This window comes from Botrytis deweyae (genome assembly GCF_014898535.1).
Source record: "Botrytis deweyae strain B1 chromosome Unknown BDEW_053, whole genome shotgun sequence".
NCBI lineage: Eukaryota > Fungi > Ascomycota > Leotiomycetes > Helotiales > Sclerotiniaceae > Botrytis > Botrytis deweyae.
In genome coordinates, this window is record NW_024066260.1 from 83923 (window position 1) to 102416 (window position 18494).

The window sequence follows — 18494 nt, forward strand, 5'->3', positions numbered from 1 at the left end:
ATTCAGCATTGGAAGTGACTCGAGTAATTTGATCAGAATTCAAGACTGAAGAGACTGAAAAACAACTGGATATATAATGATCTATGGAAAGAGTACAAGAGTACATGTGTCCCTACTCAAACCTGGAAGGAAGCTTCCTAAATGCTTATGGAATGTCGGCCCTGCATCACGCTTGTTCACGCTTGTGTACCCTCGTTTGTCACATCATCGATTCATCCGCTCTTGCCAATATCCTACGACGGATATTCCTGTTACTATTGGTGTGTCAAGACGCTTCCTCCCTAGTTCTGATTTATTAGATAGTTAAAATCACGGGTAATATTCGGGCGCGGAGTTTCTTCGGAGAAAAAAGTGAAGTATAAACGCGGAAGAGTAGGTTCCGTTTGGAAATAAGAGCTGGGAAGTCATGTTTAGGGTGAATGATCAACATGCAAGTCTAATATGTGGGTCAATGGAAGATATCAGTCAGATGTCAGTCAGTCAAAAATTGGGTTGAATTTGGAGGGTCAAAGTTATGCGGCAGGTGCGGGTAGGATGTTCCGCCTCTTGTCGGCAATCGATAGGCCGAGCCACGCGTTGGTCCTTGGCATGGTCCCTCAGTCAGTAAGTGCCTTCAGAATTAACTCTGTTCAATGTCCTGAGCCATGATGGGATGCAATGCAAGGCTTATTGTGTTCAGAAATGTGACTGGACTCAGTGATGTGAATCACATCCATCACATCCATTCGACCAGGAACATCGTTTGTCCATGAAGGGGACGCGGCAAACATGGTATATTTATTCATTATATCATAACCAGGCTGTACAACCGTGAACTAATCCGCTGGCAAAACTCCATACTGACCTCATTCATGCAACATGAATAGACTGTCAAATCTTAATTTCTGACCATTCAATAACCTGGATCTTCTTGACCAGAAAATCAAAGACAAAAAAACCATAGCGTTCGTTTCCCCTAGATACACTCGTGTCTTCATATTCGCGTTTAAGCCATTGTCGCAGTAGCCGCCCTCTGTCCTCTCTCGGAATTCCTGTTCCTCCTTCCGCCACCGGGTCTTGCAAGTGTATACTTCGCAAAAGCACGGGCGAGTGCTTTCTTGCAACTAATCTTTTGACTCCCAACGAAAGAATCAATCGTGACAGCAATCGCTCGATCAATATCCTGCGCAGAGACATATTCAGAGAGTCTCATTCGACAAAATGCTTCACTGATACGCATGATAGCTTCAAGATGGCGCACCTAAGGGGCATGTTAGCAATATAGCATGGGACGAGAGAATGTATATACTTACAGTAATAGGATAAGCTCCGGTCGCTAACGATTCTCTTCTCATATCTGCAAAGAGCTTGGAAACTTTCTCTTCATCGATGTTGTATAGCTTTGGACTGCATCTTTCTCTAGCATAAAGAATGTATTTTCGAAGTAATTCTTGCTTGATCTCGCCTTCTTGTTTTGGCTCGCCACCATTAATAGCACTATCGCGCAATTCGGCGTCATGCTCCGTTTCCATGGAGGCTTGATTTTCATCTGTAGGTTGGCTTCCTGGATGAGAACGACCGTGAGAACCTACGACGAATCTGGCAAGTCTTTCATCTTCTGCTGGATCGACAGTATCACGAACAACGCAAAGAATATCGAAACGAGACAAAATGGGCTCGGTGAGTTCAACGTTTTGTGAGAAAGGGATGGTCGAATTGTAACGTCCACCAATTGGATTTGCAGCAGCAATAATACCACATCGAGCCTGGAGTGTTGTGACGATACCAGCCTTGGAGATGGAAATAGTTTGTTGTTCCATAGCTTCGTGAATGGATGTTCGATCTTGATCGTTCATCTTGTCGAACTCATCGATGAGACATGTTCCTCTGTCTGCAAGCACCAAAGCGCCACCCTCCAAGGTCCACTCGCTAGTAAGAGGATCTTTGCGTACACTTGCTGTGAGACCAACAGCACTAGCTCCTTGACCAGTAGCAAAGACAGCTCTGTGAGCCGTCTTTTCTACATACTTTAGAACTTGAGATTTTGCTGTTCCGGGATCTCCAAGAAGTAGTACATTGATATCACCACGGATATGATGCTTTCCTTGAGCGACTTTGGCAACTCCGCCCATAAGTGACAGGGCCACGGCTGTTTTGATATCAGTATGGCCATAAATACTTGGAGCAATTGAATTGATAATTTTATCCACAATTTGAGGATCCCGAGAAAGTGCGCGAATCTCATGCTCATCTTCTTCTGTGAGTCTGAATCCAGCAAGTTGATCGTGAGATTTGACAACATTATTGGCCTCCAATATTGTTGCAAATACAGGGAAACCATTTCGATTGTTCAATTGAGCATCGTAGTTATTGCGGTAAACACCCGTGACTTCAATCTCCTCGCCGGGCTTGGCTTTGTCGATAAGATCCCAGAGAAGAATAACTTCACGGTGACGGGGCAGACGGCCAGCTGGAACAGTGCCCGGGGATTCTTGAAGGGTCAACTTTTGATAATTGCGATAGACAGTTTTCTCTGAGTTAAGGTTGAAAGGACCACGAGATTGACAATTTGCACAGAAAGAAATCTTAACTTCGACATTAGACTCTTGTTGGAAAGGGCCAAGTCTTGTATGGCATTTGGAACAGTCGAACATGACATATTTCAATTGGGGAAATACACCACTTCGGCGAGTAACCACACCACTGACTCTAACAAGACAATTTAAATGTGTTTGACGAAGTTGTCGTAGAGTGTAATGAACGGGTAAATCAGTAATTCGAACGTGAATTTCGGAGTGGATTTGTTGATAATCGTTATAATGCAAAAGGGTCACCTCCATGGCAACTTCATCGAATAATTGAAGCATCTCGCCCGGAGCGTTAGCCAAGAAATATGCAAGGATGGCTTTTGAGGCGGATAAATGGTCGTATGAGACCTCTAATGATTCTGCGTTGATCTCTCCTAGTGTCTTGATGCGGCTACCATAAACAGAAACTCCATGGTCATCGGTGTATTCGGTAAGAAAAGCTTTGAATTCTCTCCGAATAGTTCTTTGAACGGAAGGTGTAGCAATCCACTCGACCAGACTGGATGACTTAACGTCCTGTAAAGTCTCAAGAGACAATTCCTCTTCCATAATATCCTCTTGCATGTCTTCATCTTCGTCTTCATCATAATGATGGCGTCTACGTCTTGGTTGATTCATTAAATCCAAGTCACCATCTTCGTCTTCATCTTGCAAGAAAGCAGCTGGCATACGACGCTGTCTAGCAAGCTCTCTATCACGGCGATTCAATCTGGCTTCGAGTTGTCTTCTGGCCGCAGCGTCGAGTTCATCATATTCTCCTTCGTCGTCAATATCCGCACCCTCGTAATTTGTATTGTCCCGGGCATTGTAATCTCGTTCATAATTTCCAGCGAAGAGATCAATTCCATCCTCATCTTCCGCCATCTCATCTGCATCATCGATATCGACAGCAATCTCAACATCATCCTCTATCTCGTCATCATCCTCGTCTTCGACGCCGTGCCGGATTGGTGCTGGTGGGGAGGATCTGAAATCTCCAGGCGGACTAGAAGGCGCGGCACCGCCCGGTAAATCATCATCTTCTGGTTCTCTGGAGCGCTTGCGACGATTTCGACTCCCGTCGACACCACGGTTGGCTGATGACATGTTATTTCGCAGAGGGGAACTATTGGGTACAAATAGTCAATAGAGTTCAGGGGTAAACAATGATTCAGAGCTGCGGGTGTTATGCTTGAGCAAATAGTTCTCACCTCATAGTATATTGAGAGACTGAAGTCTCGTGAAGTATTAGAAAACGTTACAAGTAAAGTTAAATGAGTGCGAGTTGTTAATTGTGCTGAAGTTCACTTTGAGCAAAGTTGAAGTGCTTGCATAAATTAATGGTAGGGGAAAACACGTAAAATCTGCCGTCCGTACGCGACGCGGCAAGCTAAACCCATTACAAGGCCGAGCGCGTAAAGTGGTTTTTGGCGTTTTGGCGGCCGCATCATTGCGACAAACCACCTCTACTTAATAATTCAATTAATTTACCTTTTACAACTCTTTTTGTATTCGACGTCTCGAGTTAATAATGGAAAACTTACCAGATGCTCAGTCGAATGAGGCCTCCTTAAATGAAACCGGTGGCGCCTCAAGAAGTCATAGTTTCTCTTCTCAGAAGTCGAACGATTCACATACAGCAGCTGAGTATGCAATTTCCATTCCTACCGGTATTCGCGATTGAATTAGATACTCATATATATAAACCAGATTCATCAGCACGCAACTGAAGCTCGAAGCGGAAGCGCGCGAAGCATTACCATATGTAATTACAGGGCTACCTTTCAATTGCTTGAAACCTTTACTGATTGGCTTGAATAGAGTATTGATACCTGCACAAAGCCTCTCGGATCTCTTCGACAAATTCTATTTGCTTGTTTGACATGCAATCCTGCTCCATCTAACGCATCTGATCCGTATAATCCTGCTGGGGTCTGTTATTCCTGTTCTATACAATGTCATGGCGAGCACAATCTCGTGGAACTATTCAATAAACGAAACTTTACTTGCGATTGCGGCACAACACGTTTCCCAAAATCTTCGCCTTGTAGCTTGCGCATCAACTCAGAGACAAATACAAAGGGCAATGTACATTCAGAGGCTCCAGAACTGAAAAACAAATACAATCACAATTTCAGAAATCGATTTTGTGGTTGCGGATGCGACTATGATGCTTATAAAGAGAAGGGCACAATGTTTCAATGCTTGGGTTTAAGTGGTGCTGATGAAGGTGGCTGTGGCGAGGATTGGTGGCATCCTGGATGCATTACAGGTTTAGGACCAAATTGGTACGAGAGTATGAGTGATGAAGACTCGCCAAAGAAATCCAAAAGAAATAATGAAGGCACGCTGGAATCTACCACAGAAGTTACAGAATCAATTGCAATCGAACCAATCAAAGATGGAACGAACGAGAAATCAAGTGAAGTCCAGGCACCGAAATCCGATGCAGCGGTCGACCAAGAAGAAGACGAAGAAGAGGAGGAAGAAGACCCACCCCTACCTCCAGGATTTCCCGACGAAGACGATTTTGAAGGGTTTATCTGCTACAAGTGTGTTGATGCGAATCCATGGATCAAAAAATATGCTGGTGCACCGGGTTTCCTCTCTCCTGTATTCAAAAGAAGTGCAGCTCCTTCTCCTGAAAGTGAGATCCCTCCAAAGTCTACAAATTTCCTTGCGCCATCGATCTCAGAATCTAGGAAGCGCAAGTCAGACGATGACAATATTTCGATTTCTTCTTCAGCTTCGAAGCGGATCAAGAGCGAGGAGGGGGAGAGGTCAGTGGACAAAGGTTTTAACGGCAACGATGATAGCAAACCTCCAGCATGCAAATTGAAGGCATTACCAAAAGCAATCGATGGTCAAATTTCATTATTTTTCACATCCGACTTTCGTGATCACCTCTGTCATTGTTCAGACTGCTTCCCAGCACTAGCAAAATATCCACAGCTCCTCGAAGAGGAAGAAACTTATGAGCCTCCAGTATCAGAAGACGGAGATGAAGGAGGAAGCACAGTCGGTAGCGGGAGCATATATGATCGTGGCGAAAGTGCTCTCAAAAATGTTGATCGTGTTCGAGCGATTGAGGGTGTAATGGCATACAATCATTTGAAGGATAAACTCAAACCTTTCTTCCAAAAATTCGCAGAAAGTGGTCAAGCTATCAGTGCAGATGATATCAAAGAACATTTTGCAAAGATAAGGGGTGATGAGCAGGCTATCAAAGATGCCGGTGAAGGAGCTAAGGCGGATGACAATAGGAAGGAGCAAAGTGGCTATTGATTGACGGGTCGTGGTATCTGTTTTTAATAATGTATGATATGGAGAATAATCTTTAATGAATTTTTATTCCTTATAAATTGTAAACTTCTAACCCATTAAAATTTTCCTTCTTGGTATATCTGTCGATACTACTTTTCAATAACGTTACATCAAGTTGCTTCACAACATTATCTCGGCGATTCTTACATCAACTTGCCATCATTCAATCATTGCATATGCAAGAGTATATCGACTTCACGATCCAAAGAACATATGGAGAGCACAGAAGCTAAGGAAGTGCAAGACGAGGTTAAGGAGGTGGTGGGGAACAAGAGACCATTTTACGACAGAGATGTGGCGGATAATGTGTATCGATCGGGGACAGAAAGACCAAAGAACTACTGGTATTTGATGCACGAACTTCAGAAAGACCGAGGAAGTCCTCCTCCTAGCGAAGAACTGTACGAATCATATAAGTCTGCTATTGCCACAACAAATGGCAACGAATCTTCATTATTAGATGCAGTTAAGGTCTTCTTCAAAGATTGGGACAATGATAACGGAAATGGAAATGAAAACTATGGTCAGGTTGTGCAGCAGGAGCTTACGATATTCGGGAATAAAACTGAAGTAGCGGATTCAGAGTCACCCACTCCGGACCTGGTCGAAGGATTTCGAGGTGGCAAGGAATATCTAGAACAAATATATGCAAGTTTCGACGGAGCAGCCGATATGATCAGGGACGAACAGACACGATCATTAGCATTTTGCCATTTTGCAGGAGTGTGCGCGCCAGGTAATACATTACTGGACCTTGAGGAGACTGATCTAAGATATATAGGGTCGTTCCTGACTGCAGAACGACGACTAGCTACTAAGTATGTGGAGATATTCTCCAATGGAGAATACTTCTGGCGTGACATGCAAGGTTATGCCAGCGTCATCACTCTCATGATGACTGAGTCCCGCATTACTCTCTTCGCGCATTCTTGTCAAGAAGGCTCGGATGAAAATCATAATGGAGGAAATTATCTAGAATATCACATGTCCGAGATTCTCTGCCTTTCTCCAGCGACATCGTATGAAACATTCAAGGAAGCATGGAGAGCACTGAGAAATGCTCAAGAACATGCGAAAGAGCGATCCGTTCAGATCGCCCTGGAGATGAAAAAGAGTATGCAAGCATCTGCGTGGGATCACTTTAATAGAAAGAGGAACTATGAGGCTATAGAGGGCTTTCAGTTGATGGTTGCTCGCAGGCGGATTATGGCTATTGAGGCGTGGAGGTCTGAGGATGAAATGATTCAAAGTAGGAGGAATCTGGATGGGATGGGGCCAGAGGATAGGGAAGCCTATTTCGAATTACAGCAAGTGAGGTACGACTGAGTATCAATTGCGTGTTAAAAACTTAAGATAATCGAATTCCAATAGCTATTAGTCCGTATCGAATACATACATTTTTATTGAGAATGATATTAAATGAAGACAATTTTTAACTAGTGTGCCATAATCCTAGAAACAATCGACTGGAAGCGATTCTTTTAACAGAATATTTTACGTTGCCAACACAGGCAACTTTGTATACAAATTATGTTGACAAGTTCACAACACAATCTAACCCTAGCGAAATTTCTTTAATGTGAGGAAGCAGAACTAGTTCACCAGACTCGTGGGTGAATATTCTTGGAGAACTTGGCGATGAAAGTTGACGTTCACGGGGTTGGGTTAATCTAGCATTTTGTCGCGAAGCCATTTCGATGATACTGGGTCTTTCTGTATCTATACCAACGGGGTGATCAACACTATTGTTATCGGCCCAGGCAGATATGCGATTTCGAAGTCCTGGGTCTTTTGCTGTGGGTGGTTTTCCAAGATGTGTGACTTTCAATAGTACGTTGAAACGGTGCTTCCACTGAGAATTATGGCTTGGAAGACCGGCTTCTCGGTTTTCGTCGGAGATTTTTTCTCGCTCGTCTATTTTGGACGTTAGAGGAACTTTACAATGTATGCATTTAGATACTCACCCAAATAACCCTCAAGTGCAGCAATTATGGGAAGGACTAAAAGAATACACGCAACGAACTGACCAAATGTCCATGCATTTTGCTGTTCGATGAAGTCTTCGGTGGTTTCTAATCCTGGATATCGGGATATGTCCCTGAACACAAGGGCACGTCTAACGCCAAACCCCAATCCGAGTAAAATTGGAGGAATCGGTATCACCCAGAACGATACAATCACCGTCTGAAAGGCGTAAGCTAGCCACAGACACAATCTCTCGCGATCAGTGATGCAGAGGATTTTCAAACACCGGCTGTAAATAGAAAGACTGAAGCCATTCCGAATGCACTGTGGAATGCATTGGAGAAATGCTTGGAAGAAAAGGAAAGATAAGGTAGCGATACGAAGTTGATGATCATAGCCGTGATATGGAAATTGAGCTGCACACCTTGCCAGACAAGCTGCTGCTTCACCAGATACATGCTCACTGTTGTACGACCTATACATACCAGCTGTGTTTCCAAAGCTTCTTGCTCGAGACTGTGCGAAGATAAAAAGTATGAAATTGCCGATGTATCCACAGAATCTAATTCCTGCCAATACATGGTTTTGTAAAAAATGATCGCCCATGGAAACGAAGGCTACTGTATGTGTGAAGCTAGAAAACCAAGCCAGGTACACGATGATGTTGTAATGGTAGGCGCTGATTTTGTGAAAATTGTAGAGCCCGGCAATCATGACAGCGGAACTTGTCACTAGTTGTTGATCCGCAAGTGAAGTGATAAGGGGAGTTACGGCCGCGTTTAAGAGCCTATATCTGGGCATGTTTGGCTTGTTGGAATATCGGAGAAGGATCCATCGTCTGCAAATTCGTACTTTCTCCTTGGCCGCGTGATACAAATTTGCTGCTGTACCTTTGTTGGATTGATGATCAAAATCGTGATATTCCGGCTTTGCATGTTCGGCATATTCGTAGGAATGAAGCGCAAGTTGGCATGGAAGACGTACAACTGCGGCCGAGAGTGTTAAAAGCGCCGTGGCAAGGAAGGAGATGTAAATCTGCCCGTAGATTAGAAACATCGTTGGGTACATTCAACTACTGATATCTTGAGTGAAACATACGCCGACTCCTTCAATCTCAATATCAGCTGAAAGTGGACCGCAGTTATCTGGGAAATTGTAGCATTCGTTCTTATCAAGAGAAATGCTCATGGTTTTGGATTCGGTGTCGATTTGGAATTAGTTTCTGACTTGAGATATCCAGAGAATGAGCAGAAACAGATTTGATATATGTAGGGGAGCATATTCATGTGCCGGCATCATCAGGAAAAGAAGGAGCAAGCATGATTGCAGCTATGGGCTATTTTAGCAACGATGATAATCTACTTGTAAGGGTAAAGTAATTGCGAAGAGATTTGCATCTTTATTCATCGCACTTGCTTTGAAATAGGATCTCACTCCAGAAAGACTAAAGGAGCTACAAGCAAGGTTAATGCACATGGTTCAAGATGAAGGAAAATTGAGATATCGGGAGTTCGGTATGTTATGATCGAAGGCAATGGACCAAATCACAAGAACCGACCAATTTTAACTTCACATTGGCTAGCTTCGAGGTCGATGGCAAATCGAAGTCTTCAACCATTCTTGCCAGTTGATCAAAAAGAGGACAAGCAGATTTGAGTAAAGAGATGCATATTAAAATACAGCTTCATCTGCGACAATTGTGTGTATATCTTCAGTGTTTTGAAGCCAAAAGCTGTTCAGTCAGTTTGAGGATTTTCCATACGAAGTACATTCGTCGCTTGGTGACAGGGGGGCTCAGACACAGGCGCCTCCACCAATCACAACAACGCCGATTCAGGACACGTACACTAGTCGAATATGAGACTAGCGCGGCATAATGATAGTGACCGCTTTGAATCCTTGATGTTGATAGGTTATCGGGAATTCTGACGATTGTGCGATAAAATCTAGAGAATTGTTTGAATTCCTCGATATTCAAAAAGAAATCAATGAATTCTTGAGCCATGTTGTTGGTATGTATAGCTTAATTTGAAATTGTTTCTTTTGCTGATTAGTGCTTTGCTAGAGAATTGGTCCAAAGGGCCTGCGAGTCAGGGCTTCCCGTCCTTTACACGAATTGGGAGCTCTCCGCGGGGGCTATCGTGCATATACGGCGACGGCGAGACGTTGGCAAGATGTATTTCACTCGCAGACTGAAGATCCAAACTCTTCGGCCATTTTATCTTCCCTAAAAACCACTCCTCGTGTTGCGCAGACACTCACGGAGAAAATTGTTCAACGATATTCCCTCGGACTTGCGAAGGATAAGGTTGTGAAGTCTGGAGGTATGGAATCAACATTTTTCACTAGGAGATCTGGAAGACCTATGTCTACCGGTTTTCATTTGCTATCAAATCAACTTTGAATATTTACACATACTGATATTTTTTCACAGATTATGTTACCCTCTCACCCCATTACTGCATGACCCATGAGTGAGTTAACATATCCAGAACCGCTACTCATTGATTCTAATAATATCTAGCAATTCTTGGCCCGTCGCAACCAAATTCATGTCGATTGGTGCAACCAAAATTCACAATACTAATCAAATTGTTTGCACTCTCGATCACGATGTACAGAACAAAAGCGAAACGAACCTTAAGAAGTACAAGCAAATTGAGGAATTTGCACGCCAGCAAGGTGTGGACTTTTACCCCGCAGGACGAGGAATCGGACATCAGATTATGGTAGAGGAAGGATATGCTTGGCCTGGAACTGTCACTGTTGCTTCAGACAGTCATAGTAACATGTATGGTGGTATTGGATGCTTGGGCACACCTATGGTACGAACAGATGCCGCAAGTATCTGGGCAACAGGACGAACCTGGTGGCAGATTCCACCAATTGCTAAAGTCACCCTCACTGGAGTTTTACCAATCGGAGTTACAGGGAAAGATGTCATTGTTGCACTTTGCGGTCTATTTAACAGTGATGACGTCCTCAACCACGCTATCGAATTCACGGGATCGGAACAAACAATGCGCAGTCTACCCATCGATGATAGACTTACTATTGCCAACATGACAACAGAATGGGGTGCTTTATCAGGTTTGTTTCCAATTGATTCGGTCCTCGAGAAATGGTTGAGATATAAGGCTACCACAAGTGCAATGTTTGCCCCAAACAACGGCAAAGAACCCCGATTCACACATGCTCGCATCGATGACTTGGTTCAAAACCAACTTGTAGCAGATAAGGGAGCTACCTACGCCAAATCTTTGTACCTCAATCTTTCGACTCTCTCTCCTTATGTTGCTGGTCCCAACAGTGTCAAAATTGCCACACCCATCCGCGATTTGGAAGCGCAAAAGATCAAACTCAACAAGGCATACCTCGTATCATGTACCAACTCTCGTGCATCTGATCTTGCTGCTGCTGCCAAGGTTTTCAAGGATGCTGCTGAGTCTTCCCCCGATAAGACTATTCCCAAAATTCCCGAAGGTGTCAATTTCTATATCGCTGCTGCTTCTATTCCCGAGCAAGAAGCTGCCGAAGAAGCAGGTGACTGGCAAGCACTTCTCGCAGCTGGTGCACAACCTTTGCCATCAGGATGTGGCCCATGTATCGGACTCGGTACTGGTTTATTAGAACCAGGCGAGGTTGGTATCAGCGCAAGTAATCGAAACTTCAAGGGACGCATGGGATCGACCGACGCAAAGGCATATCTGGCTAGTCCCGAGGTTGTCGCTGCCAGCGCTCTTAGTGGCTATATTTCGGGTCCCGGATGGTACCAGCCACCGATTGGTGTGAACAAGGTTGTTCTTGGGGAAGGTAATGGAAATGTCGAAGAAGATAAAGCTATCAGCATCGAGGAAGCGCTTGAGAAACTTATCTCACAAGCAGAGTCGATCGTTGATGGAGCTGAGTCTAGTCTCTTTGGTACTTCCTCAAAGCCCGAAGAAACTGATTCCGAATCATTGACAGAGATTCTTCCTGGTTTCCCAGAAAAGGTTGAGGGTGAGATTGTTTTCTGTGACGCTGATAACGTCAACACAGATGCTATCTATCCAGGCAAATATACATATCAAGATGGTGTCTCGGTTGAGAAGATGGCTGAAGTATGCATGGAGAACTACGATAAAGAATTCCGCACGATCGCTCGTGAAGGTGACATCCTAGTCTCCGGCTTTAACTTTGGTTGTGGCAGTTCTAGAGAACAGGCTGCTACTGCCATTCTCGCCAAGAAGATTCCCATGGTAGTTGCTGGAAGCTTTGGAAACATTTTCTCCAGGAATAGCATTAACAATGCTTTGATGGGAGTCGAGGTTCCAAGATTAGTACAAAGACTCAGGGAGCACTTTGCTGCTTCTGCACCAGTGCCAAAGAAAGAGGTCACAGAGCCAAGTGAGAATAACGAAAGTCTTGACTCGCCAAAGCCAGCTGAACAAGCTGTGCCACAAGGAGAGAAGATCTTAACTAGAAGAACTGGATGGAAGTTTGTATGGGACGTTAGACGAAGCAAGGTTGAGGTACAGGAAGGTGAAGGTGGTGAGAAATGGAGTCAGAAGGTTGGAGAGTTACCACCCAACGTGCAAGAAATCATTGCCAGAGGAGGTTTGGAAAAATGGGTCAAGGGAGAGCTCGCGAAAAACTAAAAATGGTTCTCTTGAATTGGGATTTAGACCTGTAAACGCCATGTACACTTGTTAACTGATGAATCAAATATATCAAAATATCTCAGTAGAGACTGGCTGATTATTCATAAGACGAAGATATTGGAAATTCATCAACAGAAGGAAAATACCTCACAAGGTATATAAGAGTGAATGAGACAAGGCCCAGGTATTGGCCAGTAATAAAGTGCCTACTAGATAGTCAGGTAATTCACATTCCCAAAATTGAGTGTTGAGAAAGATTGAATGAAGAGTTTAAAACAATGTTTCCTCTTCTCAATTAATTATTACTGAGAGCCCGGGTACTTAATAATAAGAAAGACACTTTCATTTGCTTACAGCCCAAGATATTCCAATCAATCGTCTTCCGTTCAAGATTCTGTCCTTTCACAAATCTTCTCCCGAGCTTCAGAGTTAGGAAACGTCTCTTCCAAAAGACTCACCAGACTCAAACAACAGTCAAAAAAACAGAATCAGCAGTCATCATGTTTCTCTCGTGGTGGATGGTTTTCCTTTTACTCCTTGAATTTGCAATTGGCCAAATAAATATTGAAGCCTTGGTTCCAGAAACATTGGTAACCTTATCAGCATCAGATGATACTCAAACCACAACCGCAATCCAGACTCTGATTCCCCTACTGGCCGATACTTCCGCAGCTCCCAGCTCTCCATCTACAACAGAGCTCCCATTCCCGTCTTCTTTGACACAAACATTACGCAGTCTTAGTGAAAATGATTCCCAAGTCACTTCAACCACTTCCAGCACAAGCAAGATTCAGACTTCAGTTCCGCCCTTGAGTACTCAAGCCTCCCCAAAGGAAATAGGATTCAGCACACCAGGCCAGTTCAAGATCCAGATTCTCAACGCTCAAAATTGGTATAGAGCTGCACATGGAGCACTGCCTTTTGTTTGGAATGATACACTGGCTGATTCCAGTTCAAAATGGGTCGCAGGATGTGTATGGAATCCTGAGGTATGTTTTGATTTGACGCGCCGCATCTATACTTTAATTTATACTCATACGTCGGCTGTTATATTTACTTACGTATGGAATCACAGTCAACTCCTGGCATAGGAAAATCATTTGTATCTGTTATACCCACCAGTGTCTTCGGAATCGTCAACTACCTAGGATTGGAACGCCAGTTTTATAATTGGTCAGAACCAGGACCGACGAATTCTACAAAACAGTTTACGCAGATGGTGTGGAAGAGCACGAAGTCTGTTGGGTGTGCTTGGAATAATTGCCGTAAGTTCTCCTGGTTAGCTTGTATCATGATGGAATAATTGTTCTCTTTGTGCTTGAAATCCAAGAATCAACTGCCTAGTCAAACGGAAGAATAATAAGCTAACATAAACTTCTATCCTAGCACCTGGTTCATCACCAGACCCCGCTACACCTGGAGTTTCCCTGTTTCTCCTATGTCAATACTATCCCAAAGGCAACCAGGGGACTACCACAGACTGGAAAAATAATGTGGGAGAGCTAGGATCTAGAAGTCTAGGGGAAGGTGTCATTGCTGCTGATGGTTTTGGGCTGAGTAGTCTAAATACTACAACTACTGCCAGCAGCGGAATACGTGCAACCGGTGCATCAAGTACAACAAGTAGTCTTTCCACAGCTGCTACCGGAAAAGATCTTGAAAGTCTGGCTAAGAAGCTGGATCACGGTCTGTTTACGATGGTCATCAGCTCGGCTATTGTCATGGTTTACTTGTCTGATGTCCTTTCGCTTTGATACCTGTGTTTTTCGTTGTTGGCTTCGCAGATGCATAGCCTGGATTAGATATCTCTTCTTACACAATAGAAACTGATAATATGGACTTGGTATCCAAGGTGATCGATATGCACACCGGTTAGTAATTAAGCCCCGCTAGCAGAGAATGGGTTTAGTCCACCTACACTATTTCAAGCCTCGATGCCAGAGGCATAAATTAGTATAAAATTACAATCAATGCTAAGCCAGTTGTATGGAATGAAAGTCTCGTTGCTGACAGTGAAGCTTGGGCAAATAGTGTCTTCAAGTTTTGCCTTCTCATATGTAACGTAACACTCATGAAGTACATTTCCATTTTTTGGTACCGAAGCTGGATCAGGTTGTGCATGATGAGGTCTACCACAGCTAATAGAAAAAACAACATACAAGAGTGTGAAAAAAAATTGCCCCTTTGATATTGTTAATACTTGAGCGGAACAGTCTGGTTGTTTTCAAGCAGGCGATGGTATTACATAGAACACAACAGATTTCGCTCATATGGCGTGGAAAGATACCTCATAATTTAGATATGTCTATAAAAATGATCGCAAGTTTCTTGTTCCCATCTAAATAGATTTCAAGCCTCTCATTCATAACTATCATCCTGATGCGTGTTCATGTGTGAAAAATGAGACCCTTGAACCTTCCAAGTTTGAATAGATGTCTTGATATGAAGTCGAATTTAGCCATCGGAGCTTGACCAACATGTACCAACAAGCTAGCTTGGCATCTATGACATGTTAGTATCTTCCATCAGGAAGTGCAGTGGGATCTTTCGCCACTGTTCACAATTCCCGGATGATATTGAAAAAGTTGGTCCTGAATATAGACAGATCGATATTGAGATTTTTGGTAAGATTCATTGCTATTAACTTTTGCGAGTCACTGCTCAATGTGTCCCACGATTGAGCTTTGCTAAAATGTCAATTTTCCCTTCCCGATAGTGAAATGGGTAAATCCCCAATCTGACATTTCATTCCTGAATGTAAGGAAAGAAATCTCAAATTTGGATTTGCAGAAGGTAATCCCACGCCGTTCCATCCTTGCGCCATCATAAACAACTCCCAATTGCAATTCGAGACCACTGTCATGAGATAGTTGTGTCCCTTCCCATCCTGTCTTCCGTCAAATAATCACCAGTCCATTCGCATTCGTCTAAAATCCCAAATATTTATTTCCGATCTCGACAGCCTTTTCAACACCAGCTCCCTTCTCACTTTCAACAACAAATTTGCTCAATCCCATAGCTCTCAATCCCTCTTCACCAGTCCAAGACTCAACTTCTTCGAGACCTGGTCGGCCAATGTGCTCACTCTCGCCCTTTCCACCCGGGAAGTCTGGTCCTGGAACGCCGGAGAGGAAGGTATCGCGTTGACGGGCGAGTGCTTCGGCATTGATAGGAGTGAGAGGGCAGGCGGGAATATAGAGGACGGAACTGTCAGATTTACCAGCATGAGTTTTGTCTACGGCGTGGATCACTATTAAAGTAGCACAATTAGTCAATGCAACTGCAAATATTATAAGAAATTTCGTGAGATAGAGAACTTACTATCACAGTGCCAAGCAACGTAGTCACCTGGGTTAATCTTTGGAATATGAACCATGGTATTCTTCAGATCCAGATGTGGGTGAAGTTTCTCGGTCATCTCCTGTCCATGACTTGGAGTAGCACCATGAAGAGCAGTGCTCATTCGATCAGTTGGGATCAATTTCCAATTCTCGGGACTGAGATACTCCGCAGTATACTCGTCTTCCTTTCCCTCCGGCAATTCTTTAATAGGCTCAAAGAAAGGTCGGAGCAAGAAGTAAGCGGTGGAAAGCTTGATAAGTGGATTGACCTTCAATGTGCCTTCTCCAGGCGCAGTGTGGGACATGCCGAGCCAGGCCTGAAACATACGAAACATGGAGCAGCTTCCTCCACCATGATAGAGATCGCTAACAGCGGGTACGCGTGATGAAGACTCGAAAGGATCAAATTCTTCCCACTTTCCTTGGAAGATAGTGTCATATACTCCGTTGATACCGTAGCCATTGGGTTCCCAGCGTTCAACAGATCCACCATCGGCGTGAGGACCGAGAGCAAAGATAGCATCACCAGGTTGACGGATGCGAACACGGTCAGCGTAGGTGAGTGGTTGAGAAAAGGAAATTGGTGAGTTGGGATCGGCGGAGTGCCAGAGGTTGAGCAGGAACTTTTGGGCAATGATCATGTTTGGATGACCACGAGCTTTAACTTGTGGTGGTGACCAGTAGAGCTCGTAGACTTGTGGATCATTGGCTGGGAAGCCTGTTTTTGTCAGCTTTGTTCAACCGTGATTGCTTGCTTGATATTCGAGAGGAAGATTGTCAATCAAATTTGGGGAAACCTGGATGGAATGAAGTTTAGAATAAAACCATAAAGATAACTTACCTTTAGTACTAGGATTCAACTTGACATAATCTTCGACCTCTTGCTTATAACGTCTCGCAGTTGTCTCATCCACGACACCCCTAATAACAAGTGCACCCTTATCTCTCATATCTTTCAACTGCTCCTCACTTACGTTCTTCTCATAAACATCCTTGAAAGTCACACTTGGGATTATACTCGGGCCCAATTCCGCGACCTTTCGATTCTCAATCGCAAGTTGCTCAATAAGGCGAGTGAAAGATGCTTGAACGGCCTCCTCGTGGCCACGGATAAGGTTGCGTTTGATATCAGCAAAACGTTCCGGAAGTGGTGTAGGCTTGGCGCCAGAGAGTGAGACGAAGACCGAAGATATATCGCCTTCCTTCTTTGAGTTTATGGCATTCATAGAAGACATGCTGATTGATTTAGCTTGTGTTGCGAGGGTGCGAATTGTGAACTTGGGCTTGTGGTTGACAAGAGAGGATTTATGGATGGTAAAGTTGGGTTTGTATTTGAGAAGAGAAGATGCTTGGCGGCATGAGGAGACGAGGCGCGTGTGAGACCACATGGAGACGAATGCGAACTTGTGACTAGGTATACTATGAGACTTGTATGAGTAGTGAATTCTCGTTATGCCGAGAATCTGGACTCAATATCAGGTACAGAGAGGTTCTGAAGTGAATGTCTCGAATACTTCGAAACCAACAGAGATTTTGTATGGGTGCTTGCAATTGCTTAAAAATGAAAGTTTATGTAAAGATTATTTGGTCTATGGAATGAAGCCTTTCATGAAAGTCTTCTTAAATATAAAGAAATGTATTCAAAACGCCAGTACAGTTCATGCAAATTGGCAAATCTCACATAGCACGAATTGCTCTGGCGGCATGTCCAATTCGAGAAGTCCGATGACCGCGGTGTGGCTGTGGTAAGGTTAGTGCGTATAATATTCAGGAACCTGCCCAGGTGTGCACAGACAACGAATTTTGATGGCGGGGTAGCATGAAATCGAATTTAGAAGGTTTCCCGGGCAATTTCCATAATGAAGCTTTGGCACCGGTAGGTAGGTATGATTTGATAACGGTGACGGTGGCGGTGATGACATTAGCCTCTTAGGAATTCGCTTCGAAAATATGACATTAAAAATGTAAATTAACTGAGGCTTGAACTGCATCCGATCTCCTCATATATCACCCTACTTAATTAATCAAGCAGACTTATTAATAAGCCGGGGTGAATTGTCAGTATGGTAGTTCTCTCACTGCATACATTCACTATATAGAAATAGTAACCCACCATGATAGGTTTGATGTTCCTGTCAAAACGTGTGAATAAGAACAGCCAATAATGGGACAAGAGCCGCAGCGACCCGAATTCGAGGTAGTGCAACAAGCAAGGTGTGTACGAAGCAAGTTCGCATCTACTCGTGACACAAAATTCTGATTATCATGTTGTGTTGCTCTATTCATTAGTTTCTAAGGGTGCTGCAGGAGTCGAGCTTTAGTAGAACGTCAGAATATTTGGTTAACATTGGGGGGAAGGTCAATTGAGCTTTCGATGGACATTTTTGGATTGGGACGATGGGAGGCAAAGTGCTTGTAATTACTTAGTTAAAAAGATCTGGCAACAAGTATCGATCCATACGGGCAAAACTGTGCCAGGAGTGTGTGCATTTGGCTATTGATCAAACGTAAATTGAGCCCACCGTTCCAAGTGGTGGAGTTCGTGACAAACAACTCATCAACTTCGCCATGCCCCTTCAAGTACTGATTCCGGAAGATTCGGCTTTCAGCACGATGCATTGCGGAGGAATATTGATGGTGAAGAATCAACGGCAAGCGTCTGAGCTTTTCTTGGACTT

The 18494-nt window shown here is 43.8% G+C and overlaps 7 protein-coding genes across 7 annotated transcripts; 4 read left to right on the forward strand and 3 right to left on the reverse strand.

The window, feature by feature from the left end:
* Positions 1-95: 95 nt before the first annotated feature.
* On the reverse strand, positions 96-3861 carry EAE98_011801 (uncharacterized protein). Its single transcript, XM_038959424.1, has 3 exons — positions 3758-3861; positions 1293-3672; positions 96-1240 (listed from the first exon to the last, which is right to left on the reverse strand). Exons 1-3 carry the CDS (start codon positions 3760-3762, stop codon positions 986-988), a joined length of 2640 nt encoding a protein of 879 aa, XP_038804189.1. The 5' UTR covers positions 3763-3861; the 3' UTR covers positions 96-985.
* A 216-nt stretch (positions 3862-4077) lies between these two features.
* EAE98_011802 (uncharacterized protein) lies at positions 4078-5831 on the forward strand (the record flags this gene model as incomplete). Its single annotated transcript, XM_038959425.1, has 3 exons — positions 4078-4193; positions 4257-4311; positions 4368-5831. The coding sequence occupies 3 exons, from the start codon at positions 4078-4080 to the stop codon at positions 5829-5831; spliced, it is 1635 nt and encodes a 544-aa protein (XP_038804190.1).
* Positions 5832-6083: 252 nt separating this feature from the next.
* Positions 6084-7196, forward strand: EAE98_011803 (uncharacterized protein; the record flags this gene model as incomplete). The annotated part of the gene is made up of 1 exon (XM_038959426.1): positions 6084-7196. The coding sequence occupies one exon, from the start codon at positions 6084-6086 to the stop codon at positions 7194-7196; it is 1113 nt and encodes a 370-aa protein (XP_038804191.1).
* Positions 7197-7398: 202 nt separating this feature from the next.
* Positions 7399-9023, reverse strand: EAE98_011804 (uncharacterized protein; the record flags this gene model as incomplete). Its single annotated transcript, XM_038959427.1, has 3 exons — positions 7399-7784; positions 7835-8870; positions 8934-9023. The coding sequence occupies 3 exons, from the start codon at positions 9021-9023 to the stop codon at positions 7399-7401; spliced, it is 1512 nt and encodes a 503-aa protein (XP_038804192.1).
* Positions 9024-9838: 815 nt separating this feature from the next.
* EAE98_011805 (uncharacterized protein) lies at positions 9839-12472 on the forward strand (the record flags this gene model as incomplete). Its single annotated transcript, XM_038959428.1, has 4 exons — positions 9839-9847; positions 9901-10159; positions 10270-10309; positions 10360-12472. The coding sequence occupies 4 exons, from the start codon at positions 9839-9841 to the stop codon at positions 12470-12472; spliced, it is 2421 nt and encodes an 806-aa protein (XP_038804193.1).
* Positions 12473-12975: 503 nt separating this feature from the next.
* Positions 12976-14229, forward strand: EAE98_011806 (uncharacterized protein; the record flags this gene model as incomplete). Its single annotated transcript, XM_038959429.1, has 3 exons — positions 12976-13464; positions 13551-13740; positions 13862-14229. The coding sequence occupies 3 exons, from the start codon at positions 12976-12978 to the stop codon at positions 14227-14229; spliced, it is 1047 nt and encodes a 348-aa protein (XP_038804194.1).
* An 872-nt stretch (positions 14230-15101) lies between these two features.
* Positions 15102-17668, reverse strand: EAE98_011807 (uncharacterized protein). Its single transcript, XM_038959430.1, has 3 exons — positions 16658-17668; positions 15797-16534; positions 15102-15725 (listed from the first exon to the last, which is right to left on the reverse strand). Exons 1-3 carry the CDS (start codon positions 17202-17204, stop codon positions 15403-15405), a joined length of 1608 nt encoding a protein of 535 aa, XP_038804195.1. The 5' UTR covers positions 17205-17668; the 3' UTR covers positions 15102-15402.
* Positions 17669-18494: the final 826 nt, after the last annotated feature.